Source organism: Dromaius novaehollandiae, chromosome 1 (assembly GCF_036370855.1).
Source record: "Dromaius novaehollandiae isolate bDroNov1 chromosome 1, bDroNov1.hap1, whole genome shotgun sequence".
Classification (NCBI taxonomy): Eukaryota; Metazoa; Chordata; class Aves; order Casuariiformes; family Dromaiidae; genus Dromaius; species Dromaius novaehollandiae.
In genome coordinates, this window is record NC_088098.1 from 195860663 (window position 1) to 195873375 (window position 12713).

The following is a 12713-nucleotide window of genomic DNA, read 5'->3' on the forward strand; positions in this document are numbered from 1 at the left end:
TCAGCCTGCAGTGGTGTCTCATTCTTCGCTCCACCATAAAGTCATTCTGTGAAACAATTACAGGTTGCAATAGCTTTTAAAACATGAAATGCCGCAAATACCCATAAGGCAAAAAGTCAAAATTTCAGCAAAGTAATGTAGTACAAGCCTGTTATTTTTTTCTTTAAATGCTATCTTTTTTCATGTGGCATCACTTTCTGATTTTTCATTTGTTATTGGCCAGTTAAAAGAAACTCACACACAAAGACAAACAGCATGCACAGCATCTGATTTTTGAAGTTACTGTAGAATGCCAATAAGTCTCCTCAAGGACACAGTACTTCTTTGTATTCTACCAAGGAGAATATTTATTTGGAATCTTCTTTCTTTCAAAATTTGCTAAAAGCAAAATGTCCTTCACTTGCACCAACCCTGGAAAGAAGGACATGCGCTGGTAAGGTATCCTTTTTTAACACACCGCTAACTGTTTCTACTGGCAGACTTCACCTCACTATAAAATATCAGCCTATCTGAATCATGTCGACCAAGTCTCAGACAATTGCAAGTGGCAGGTTATCAGGGATAAAGTTAGGCAACAACAATAACAGTTAGGCTATCACGTCTGGCTGTGGTAACCACTAACTGGTCATCCTTCTCCAGTTTGTGTCCTCACCAGTGTTCTACTGCTCTTCTTTAGGCAAACTTTTCTAGAAAAATCCACAATATAGTTCCAGAAATGTTCCAAGCTATCATTGTATAAGGACTGAAGTTCAGAGTTTGGTTTGGTTTGAAAGGCCTGGATAGAAAGTGGATCTGGACCTCAACTGTACATAAAATTTGGACAGAGTTTCCCTTTGTATTTTTGACACTACCAGATTTCTGTTCCCTGTGGAATCCCATGGAGTGAGGATATTAAAAAAAAAGAAAAAAATCAACAAAGTTTTCTAAAAGCTGATGCTGGAATGTTTAATCGGATGGGATTGGTAGGTTAGGAGACAAGGGAGCATTAGAAATATCAATGTATTCTGTCAGAAAAGGCCACAAAATCACCCCATTTCCATTCCTGTGTAGTGAAGACTATTTGGGCATCAGCCCGACACATACTTCAAAGGAAGAAGTGAACGTTCATAATACTAAAGGAAAAATAGAAATTAATTGCACCGTAAAAAATATGGTCTTCACATTATTACAGTATTTAATTCTTTTGTAAACTATGTAGGTCACAGCCTTATTAATTTTAATGAAGCATTACTCTTTGAGGAGACTTTATAGAAAACAAGACTAACTCCTTCTTCGAGCAGAAAAATATTATGGGGATTTTGAAATATAGTTGTGGATCTCATTACAATAATAATACTAAACTATGTTTGACAAAACTAAGCTTCTTCTTTTGCAATAAAAATATATGTAACACCAGGCAAAAAAAGTATTGTTTTTCGTATAAAACACATTCCTATAAAAGACACAGAAAAATGTTACTTGCTCAATGAACAAAAGGATTTATACACTATAAACCCTTAAACCTGCATCTCTTTGTAACCACTTTTCAAGAGTTCAGGCCTCCAGTAAGACTCAAGGAAACAGATGTCTGACTGCAGCATCTTTACCAGGCCAGAGGACCTGCTGTAGAGAGTAATCAAAAGGAAAATAACAAATACCTACAATGTGTAATGAAAAACTGTTAAAAATCTGTTCATCCTTTTTTCACTGACAGGAATAATTCTGGGATGTGATCCTGAATCTGACTTCATTAGGCCTGTGTGATGGTTGCTCATGCAACCATCCGTTGTGGGTCCAGGTGCAGGGGAAGACCGGTGCAGGCACATTAGCAATGGGAACAGCGAAGCGGTGATGTTTATCGTTGCTGTTTACTGCCAGGCTTGTGCAGTATTGCTTTTGCAATGGCACTTTACAGCTGGTTTACTGTTATCTGCAACACCCCATCAAGCCAGATTTCTTCACTCCTCAATGGTAGGACTTGACATTCATGTCACATCTAAATGACTACCCAGCAAAGCAGCACAGAATCATATCTCAACATCATTGTCCTTAGCAGCGTTTGCAATTACTGCAAATCACCTCAACTGATTTTAATGATAACAATTTAGGAACAATAAAAAATATCCAGTATCCAGTGAAAGGCTTTAAGGGTCCCCAATGCTAGAAACAACAAGCTAATTATCTTTTACTCAGAATCTCTCTATCTGAGAGGGCTAATACCTTCCTGCATCGGCAAAAGCTGCAAGGTGGGATTCAGATTGGCTTACGCCAATGTCAGACTGTGCTTCTATTAGGGACCGGTGATCCTGTACTCTCCTCACTTCACAACCAGAGGCATCCTGCCCTGCCGATGCTGACACCAACACTTCAGTGGTGGTGTGGCCAGAGCAGCTCACTTTCCCAGCTCACTGCACAGCACATGCAAGTTAGAGCCCAACATCAGCCTTGTCAGCTATCTATAGGACTAATTACAAGGAGGAATTGTGTGTGACAAAAGGCATACATCCCAACCACAGTGTGCAAAAGGTTCTCTGTGCAGCATCAGTGGCGGGGCAAAGTCCACACAGCCTGGTAGCGATGTGAAGCACAGGCGAGGATCTGCAGCAGGTGGCTACAAACACTACTGCAGGGTAAAGAGTCTGCCCTGGACTGTGAGCAACTGGAAGAAGATGTGGGACTGTCTCCTGTGGGTTTTGCAGATTTCCAAAAGATGCATAAACAGGCCTGCCCTAGAACAGGCTGAGAGTTGAGGTTCCTCCCTCCTAAGAACCTCTGAACACTGGGGTGGGACTCAGAACTAAAATATCTCCATTTTAGAGCAAGGAGCTACAAATATCAAAAAACTCCTGTAGCAGATTAGAGGAAATTCCACTACAGGGTGAAAAAAAGTGGTTAGAAATGGTTTTGTTTAAAAACTTGAAATTAGCTTGCCCTAGGAACGCAAGGTTCACCTGGGACTTCAAAGGCCCACCTTAACAGCAGGAAAGCCCCATGCCATGCAGCCCGCACCAAGCCCCTGGGGTCCCTGTCCTCTGCACCACAGAGGGAGGTACCAGCCTGCAGCCAGCGGTGCGCTGAGCACCGTGGGCAAGCAAGGAAGCCCAGCGGTTCCCAGCCCTGACGGGCTGCCTGTGGCGGGGCTGCCAGCACCCAAGAAATACAGCATCCTGCGGGGCACTTAGCAAGACGTGGGACAGCCTCGCGTCAAAACCCTACCAGGGGTTTCATCAAAGAAGAAAATCATTAAAATCAGGATGTGTTGGGTCACAAGTTTTGGTGTCTTGCTTCACCAGAAAATGCCCAGCCAACTCTACCTTTTCTTCAACATCATCCTCCCAGACTGGGCAGAAGATTCAGTGGCTTTTCTCACATTTTTGTACTTTTCGAGTTTTCGGTTTTGTCACTACAATTCAGATTTCCCCTAAACTGACAATATTTTGCATTTTGAGCTCATCATCATCCTTAAATTATTTTTCACTTCTCATCTTAGTAATCCAGCTCTGTCACACTCTCTCTGAAAAGTGACACAAGTACCTGAGGGCAGAACATTATCCTCATTAGGGATGCATATGAATCCTTAAAGATAAGTCAGTTTGTGTCTTCTTTCTCATTAATATACATACAACATCAGCCTATTGTACCTATTTTCTGTTCTAAATATCATCACATTTTACGATGCATAATCATTTTTTCCTTCTGTTTCTTAGCAGTATAGAAGGACTCCTACAAACAAGGTCTGTGAGTTCAAAATGAAAGTTGTTTTAATGGACAGCTTTCCTTTTAATAAAAATCTGCCAAAATAAGCATAAAAATTGGCAAAAATATTTCCAGCTGTCTGACTGCCTGAAGCTAATTATAGAATTAAGTATTGTTGTCTGTATGGCACACAAGTGTTTTTTCTACAACACTTCAGCTGTTCCCATCTAGGAACATGAAAACATTTTGAGGTAGCAACTGATTGACACAAAACAGATGTGCCTGGGGAACCTAAAGAAAAGTCTGAGCTAGCCTTTTTCTGCATCCATACTGCACATGAAACACATCTCCATGCACATATATAACTAAAGCACAACTTTCATGTAATTTCTCTGTGAAATCTGAAATAAGTTTTAGCCAAAACAAATGAAAAGTTAAAGAAATGAGTTACACAAGCATGTTCATATGAAAAAGAGTAGCAGTTCAATACTTCGACTCCTCTCCACAATTCAGAGATCCTTGGCAATCCTTTTATTTATTTTTATTTATTTATTTAACATGCATTTTTCTTAAAACTTTAATCATTAGGTGTCATTTTCTCTCAGGGAAGTCAGCTACTTTTATAGGGTGCTATAAACATTATCCTCACTTCATATTGGGGAATCTGTGGCAGAGAAGTTATCTGCAAGGTCACAGAACTAGTCAGGGATAAAACAAGCAGTTTTTCAAGGCACCTCAGAGTTAACCCAGTCTTTGATACCTTTGGAAATGGAAAACAATTCACCGAAATAAGAACCCTATTCTGTTACCACTGCTCTAGTGATTTCCCTGTTATAGTCGCAACAACTTTTCTCTTAACAAGAACTGAGGAATGGGGCCTTAAAGCGGAGGGGTTTATAGCTTTCACCCACATAATGGTCAGCAGGTTGTGTCCAGCCCTCCTGAGGGTCTCTCGTCCAAATACTGTCAAGCCTGGGACAGTTCAGTTCCAAAGGCAAAACGGTTGTCACTGCTGAACATGAATTAACTTCTGATCAGCCAGACCACCATCATATGGTAGCAAAAGCTCAGCTCCTCCTGCTTCAGGTTTCAGTGCCCCAAAAAGCTGCTCTGTGCCTTGCCAACCCCCAGACAACCCACGGTTGTTTAGCACATTCACACCATCCCAAGAATTTGTCAGCTCCTGCTTAATTCAAACTGCAAATGCCCACATTTGCTTTTTAGCTGAAGTGCAAAGCAGTGACATCCCACAGAAGATGCCAGCACAGGAAGTGTCATGGTGTCTGAGATGCACTTACTGCATTTTTGACTGAAAGCCCAGAGCAGCAAGGCCATATATTTCTATTTCTATGATATATTTCTGTGTTCAGCACAGTTTAGAAAGTTGCTGCCTTCATCTGTGTGTCCCCTTCCCAGGTAGAGTCCAGCTTCAGCTGACTCCCTGTAAGGAGAAGGATGGATGAGAGGAGGGACATGTGGATGGGAGGCTCTATTCAGAAGAGAATATTCTTCTGAGAGAGAGATCTAAGCAGTCCCTTGGTGAGACACAGGAAAAGAGGCTAGATAGCCTGAGTTAGGCTCCTACAAATAATATGGAGGCCAGGCAATCCCAGCCACTTGTTCTGGGTGCCACAAGATGTTACACAGGACCAGTAACAAAGACAATATTGATGTAGCCTCAGATTACAGTTTTCTGTCTCTGCATTGACTTCTGGAACCAGAAGGGAACTTGAAGACCTTATGTTGACATCAGGTGAATATCACCAGGCAAGACAGTGTGCAAGCCGAATATAATTAGATTGAGAGCCAATTAGATTATGAAGTATCTTTAAATTCTTTTGGATGCTCAAGAAATTTGGGGTAGTGGGATTTTAAAATGCCAGATTTTCAGAATTCTGAACTGCTTCTGTTAATTCGCAGCTGATCTGTTCCCTCTTTGGAGACAAAACAGAACAGTAATCCCAAAGTCAGAGCGCGTTGCAACCACACACCTGTAAGCTTTCTTCTAGCAGCCAGTCTTTGATCATAACTTTCCATGAACAAGAAGAAGAAGGGCCAAGAGAAGCTTTATAAGAATAAGTAAAGTCTTATGAGAAGTTGTCTCAGAGGTTAATTGGGCGGAAATCCTCAGGAAGATGGGCAAAATGTATCTTGAAGAATGGTGAAAGTCCCCTTACAAAGATGTCACACAATGAATAGCTCTGTCCTTCCAGCTGCTTTGCTCCCTCTCCTATTGCATGTTTTCTTCTCAAGTAAGGTTTCCTTGGGCTTATCTCCCTTCATCGCTGCATTTGCCTATCAAACTTTTGACCTGCTCTTTTTCATTATCCACTCTCCTTCTTCACTTTCACCTTCTCCTTTTCATTTCTCCTACAGAGCGACTACAGAATTACATTAAATTCTTTCTATTTCCAGGCACACCATGGAAATGCATCCGGTCGGATCTTCTACAGTTGAGCAACACAGATGCAGTCTATAAGCACACAGTAGTTAAATCTTACTTCAGCATTTGTTTTCTTCTGTACACAGATCATTACTGATACCATTCGTATGATTGTCAGCTGAGTTATAACTGAGTTATAACATGATATAAAATAACACAGTCATATACACAATCCTTCTGATAAGATGCATTTTGGTTCTTTGAAAAGGCAATAATTGCTGGGAGCAGAAAGGTGGCACGTGGCTACGTCTTGAGTATGGTTATAATGTCATGAGCAAAACTCTGCTGAGGAGATGCATGGCTCTCATTAAGGCATTCTGTTTTTCTTTATGAAATACAATCAGATTGGTCTGCCAGAGAAAGCAGACAGTGACAACAGAAACCATTACAGATTTTAGTGGGGCATAGAGAATATTTTCCTCTGAATTCTGGCCTTGTCCTCTCTTCTTAACAAACTAAGAAGTCTGACAGCTCAAATCCAAGTCTGTCAGATTGCAAACGTAGTAGATAAGCATGCAGCTGGAGTAGCAGTAATGAAACATTTCAGAAAGCAACCTCGAAGCCCCTTTTCTATCATCAAATCTCATTTGCTTGTTTAAGTGTTAGGTATTCCTGAGAATCAACATGAAAGCAAAGCTGATATCCCACCAGGAGAAACCTGTAGACATATTGTAACATTAATGATGATCTACAAATACACAAAAATACGTGTATGTTTGTGTGTGTCTGAGTAAATCAAAAACATTGCTTTTCTGATTTATATATAAACGGTACCTTTAACAGGATTTGACTTGTTTAGAAATAAGAGGGGCTGCTAGACACTCAGGACTGGCAAATGTAACATACAGAGAGCTGATAAGGAAACATTTCATTAACTCATCCTTTGAGAAAAATATACCATAAATACTAGTGGAAAATGAGTGGAATTAAGTGAAGTTTTAATGATGAGGTCTCTGTTTTACTTTTCAAAATCAGACATTAATCCCATAAAAATAATCAGCTAATTAATGTAAATACTAACTTACGTGGTCTAAGAAGTCTTTATAACCAAGGAAACCATATTCATAATTTATACGTTATAGACGCAGTATCCTTTAATGCTTGTTTTGAATTACGTGTTTCCCTCAGAAAAAGCAGAGTCAATTTATATAAAATAAATAAATATTAAGCTTTCAGAGACATTAATGTCCCTTTAAATACATCACAAATCAACAACTTGCTATGTTTTCTACAGTGCAGAATATTTTTCCTTATAGTAGGAATGCCTGCCTCACCCATCCAATATAAATCATCTTCTAAAGAACAGTGCCGTTCAATAAGGAAATCACAGCCCATGCCAATACATGTGTCGAATGTCCTACAGATGAAGAAAGATCACTGCTCTAGTCACATTTTAGATATCACACTTGGTGAATCACAGGATCATTCATTATCATTTTATTTTCTACTTGTCATGTCTTAAAACTAACAAAACTCTTAATGTACTTCTGGTGCTTGCAGTCCATCACAGCAGTTCATGGATTTAATTACCAATTACTTTAGAGTCAGGTTTATGAGAATTAGTATTATACGAAGGCCAAACTACTCAGCTTATCAGTGCTGCTTAAGCAGCCTGCTACACTATGAAAGTCATGGCAGAGGGGAATAAAATCCTCATTATGAGGCACTGGTTCTGTCCTGAATACTGTGGCATGGCAATTTCATTTTTAAAGCCTCAGTGGTACCTCACACTTTGTCACTAGATGGCAACCGGCTGGATCCTTCCATTTCTACTACCCCAGGGCAGGACTGAAATCCCTAACAGGCTTGCTGGATTAAAAGCTCAGGATCCAGCTGCAGAAGATGCTGATGAGCACTACTGAAGGCAGTCCTTGCTGCTCTTGCTGTAGCCAGCCAAGACCTCACACTCCAAAACAGCCATGAGCAAAGCTCTTACCAGCACCAGTTCCTTTAGGCTGACCATTTTTTCATGCATTTTGCTTGATTATATTTGTAAATATGACTTTAAGCTATATTTAATCCTGTTCTTCAAGTATTGCATCAAAAATATTAATGCAGATTAAAGTAGCTTAATACCACATCAAGCTGCCAAATTAAGTGAAATAGGATAACAGAAAGCTGAAAAAAAGGTGTTGACTGTCTTAAAACAATTGGCTTGATATGGTAGATATGACCCATCTAGATACAGGTACACCTTGCTGATCTGATAGATTAACACTGCTGTGTGTCTCAGTTCTCTTGATGAGATGGAATATGTTGCACTAGGTCCGTTCTTTTCACTCTGCCCAAAGAGCATGTTTTTAGTGAATTCAATACCTATTGAAGTGCTTCCATGTGAAAGCAGCCCTGGGGTGCAGGCCCCCACCAGCCACCCTGACAGATCACGCTCGACTCTGCTGTGAGTTAGCGTCACGTGAGTTCTGGTGTGCAACTCTTTTATGAGCAATTCATTCTTTTTGAAAAAAATTATGGAAGATGAAAAGACTGATATGCTGGCTTATGAAGCCATATGGTGTTGAGCGAAAGAATCGGTCATTTGAGGTATACAAGGGAACAGACTATGAGCAAGGCAGACGTGATTATAAACCAATCCTGAATGGGTAAACAGGAAATAAAATGCTGAAAATAAAAGAATATAAAGAAACTAATAGAAGTTATCAGAAATACATGAAAGATCAATAAGGGCAACTGGCGGATCATCAGAGCGCAATGGGAAGTACTTTGCAACAGAATAAGATATTGCAGAAAAATTAAACAAGTTCTTCACCTCACAGGGAAAACGGAGGTGAGATGCCAGAAGTGAAAACAATGTGTCCTGGGGAGGACAGTGAAAAACTGAAGACATTAGCAACTTCTCCAGAACAAGTCTTGGGTAATTTAAAATCAATAAAAACAGTCAGAGCCCAAAGGCCAGATGGGACACACTTTGGGAACCTGAATGAGATAGCAGACAGATTATTGGACTAACATGAATTATCTTCAATAGTATCTTTGAAACAGCAAGGTATTAATTGGCTTGAGAGAAACAAACCAAATAGCGTTCATAGGAAGGAAGTTATGAAGAGCTAAGAATTAAATTTTCCTCCAGAGCAGGAAAGATCCAAGAAACTATCAGTAATAAGATTAAAAAAAAAAAAATCTTTAGAAAACTTTAGAGAAACAGGAATTGATTGGTAAGAGCGAGTCAAATTTCCTCATGTATACATCTCATTCACTGGAATTTTTAAAGGTAGTATTATAGAAAGTAAACAGGATTGAGGCAGATACTGTTTAGATTTTAGAATGTCACTTAATTCAGGAAGACAGTAAATTAGTATATACAAGACAAGTTCCTATATGGATAAAAAAAATCTCTAGGGAAAAGTAATGTCTGCAATAATCAGTGATTCAGGATAATTAAGTTGGATAACTAAAAATCAAGGCAACATTCATTTCTGAAGATCAGACAAGACACTGGATTTGTTAACAGGACCTGTATATTCCTCTCATATCTATCTCCCAGACGTGCTCCTATTGTGCAATGGCTTATCCTAGTCATAATCTGAACTTGCAGCCTATTGCAGTTTCATTTAAATGGGACATGGGATCCAATTGCTCTCTGCACCTCTTTCCACGTGATGAGCACTGACTGAACTCTACTCACAAGGCTGAACTGAATTTTACTATGCCAGTGTGTAATCTCAGAAATTACATACAGTTGAGTTTGGTCAGCTTCTGCAAATGGCATCAATGTAGGTAACTCCAGGTGCAGAGATAGTAGGGGACAGTGGCAAGGGGCACTGGGTTTCAGAAAACCTTGATTTTTCTGATAAACCATAAGCCCTGGCAACTTGTATTACTGACTTATACTGTCTTCTCGGAATAAGTCAAGATATTCATCCTGGCCAATTTTCATTCTGCCTCTTAATTTCTTGTGCAGTTTAGTGTGGAGAAATGGATGCCGAGGAGAGAGACAGTGATCTTTTTCATATACATAAAAGAGGAGGGGACCCCCACATCCACTCCAGATAGGAGAGCAAGTAACCTGCAACAAAGGAGACCAGGTGAAATATTAGGGAAAATTATTAACTCCAAGGTAGCTGATTCATTGGAGAAGCCTGCAGGATCTCTCGTAATGGAAGATTTTATGAATAGATAAATGTCTATCAGAAGGAACTCTGCCCCAGGGCAAGAGGATGGACTGTATGACACCAAGGCATTATCCTTTGTGACTATTTTCTAACTATCTGTGCAGACTTGCTGGCTATTAAACAGTTGCTATGTTTCACTCTGGCAATAATTGATTTTCAGTGAACTTGCTGCTGCTTAAATGTACATTGTTAAAACCTCCAAGATTTTCCAGGTTGTGAAGAAGTGTACTGTAGAAGTAACTATCTCTGTCTTGTGGGGTCAGACACTTCCCCCTCTGGTTTTTCTCTTGCTCTTCCCTACTCTGTCATTCTTCCCGGGCCATGCTGTGCCATGCATCGTGGCTGGAAGCAAGAGGTATTGGAGAAGACATCTCCAAAGAGGTGTGCACTGAGGCTCCAGAGACCAAGCTCTCTGCTAGCACAGCTGAACACTGCCAAGGCTTCAGAGAAGAGCATAGGGGACTGGCATATTCAGATTGAAAAACTGGGTCTTCACAATAGAAGAAAATGTTCCATTATCTTCCACAGGGCACAAAGCAAAGATTTTTTTCAGGCCTTCAGAAGGAGGAGGAAGATGAAAAAGAGCTCTATGAGAACTATCACTGAAATCGATCCTCCTTTGGCAATGACCTGATAAACCAACTTTTGTGCAAGCCCCAGACTCACTAGTCAGCCTTGCCTCAGGTTAAAAAAAACACACCTCAAAGAGTGCTATTAGAGCTTTGTAGTATCAGGTCAAGATATTGCTCATTTTGTGGTATCTCTGCCTGAAAAAAATCTTATTGGTGACTATAGTTAAAAGAAAGGAGAAAAAAAAGATCATACTTTACCTGAAGCATCAGGGTGATAGAGGCTGGGAGCACTTGTCATTTCTCCTGGCTGATGGAGACAGCTACCTGAGGATCTTTGACTTGCAATAAGAATCCTGCTCTTTGCAGATGGTAACCTTGAAACTGCGCCCAGTCCTAACTGTGGCTTAAGTATCATGGCAGATCGATAAAAACTCGGTGGGACCTCATAGTGAGTATATGGTGGAGGACAAAATTCATCTTTCACGGGCCTTTCTCCAACCTACAAAAAAATAATTAAAACAGATATTATGCAATAAAATTATGTATCCAGAGAATATGGAGCTCTCAATTGCTTATAAAGGCTAATTTTCCCTCCTCATGAGTCTCGGCTTCATACCACTGCAAAGTAATTCTCACTTTCAAAAAGTGATGTCTAACCATATGAATCCCTCTCCATGAATACACGTGTTCCAGTCACAAGACACAGCCAAGGCCAAATAAAGGCTTGATCTCTTCCCCCTTGAAAATATAAACAAATAAATAAAAAGCTTCAAATAATGAAAATGAAGTTATTGTTAAGTCTGGAAAGGTGAGATTAGTTAAAGAGGTAAATGCACCAAGAGAGTGGGTAAGTGGAATTTTTATTAGAAGTTATTTAAAATATTTCTCATTGAGATGCAATCTGGGGGGAGTCTGTTTTAATTTAAATAGTTATAAAGACACTTGAAGGTATTTTAAGTTCATTTTATCAGAAAAATGGTATTGTTAAATTGTTCATGTGTGAAAAAACATCCACAAGCTCCTACTGTTCACATGTTCACTATGTTCACAGTAGTCTGTGCCACTGAGGTTTCAGAAGAATGACACAACTTTGGAGGAGTGCAAGTTTCTGTAGGTTATTATTTTCAGGGTGCTCATGAAGTATTCCAAATCAGAGCTACAAAATGCAGCTGAGCGGAGGAGAAAAGCAAATTTGCCGATGTAAAACATGTACTGTTTATCATAAATAGACGTTTCTTTGCTAAAATTAGCGACAGATCTCTCAGTATTTTAACAGGAATATATTGTGAGAACAGCACAGTAAGCCCCAAGCTGGGAGTTTTTCAAGTAAATTGGCTGTTACCCGAGAATTTAGAGTCGAGGAATGAGCTGGTTCCCTGGTTCAGCCCTTGAACCTTCCTCCACACCAGCAGGGCCCTGGCTCGGGCCGTCAGCCAGCATGCTGTTTGCCATGACTTGGGGCGAAGGAGCAGAGCCATGGCAGGTGCTCGCTGGGCCTCCACCTCCCTCATTTGCTACGATCTGTTTGCTCTTCATCCTTGTCTAACGCTCTTGGGTAGAGTCCAACTATTGCAGAATTTTCTTATAAAATATAAAATCATAATAATTTAGCAAGGATGCACTTAATAATTTTTCAGTGCATCCCATTTAGGCCAGAGAAAAAAAGCAGGCTTAGGAAACACGAAATCAGGGCTGGTTTTGTTTAAAAACTAATCAAAAAAGTGCCATAGGCTACCTAGGAAGAAATGCAACTGCTGATTAATTAATTCTGTTGTAAGCTATGATACATATAATATGCCAAATCAGTTTCTATTTTAGCAATTATCAGCATTTAGAACATGGACTTGAAAATTAGCTGTAAAAGCTTTGATCCTAGCTGCTGCTTGAGCTTTA

General features: G+C 39.9%; 1 protein-coding gene across 4 annotated transcripts in view; it reads right to left on the reverse strand.

Annotated features, from left to right (window-relative positions):
- Window positions 1-12713, reverse strand: part of MTUS2 (microtubule associated scaffold protein 2) — a 325349-nt gene that overhangs the window by 185603 nt on the left and 127033 nt on the right. For all 4 annotated transcript variants that reach the window (XR_010387294.1, XM_064504964.1, XM_064504963.1 and 1 more), the window contains one exon: window positions 11079-11319. Coding sequence is in view for 3 of the 4 variants with exons in the window: in XM_064504964.1 (XP_064361034.1) it covers window positions 11079-11319 (241 nt within the window). In the remaining variant the exon portion in view is untranslated. The remainder of the gene's footprint in view (window positions 1-11078; window positions 11320-12713) is intronic.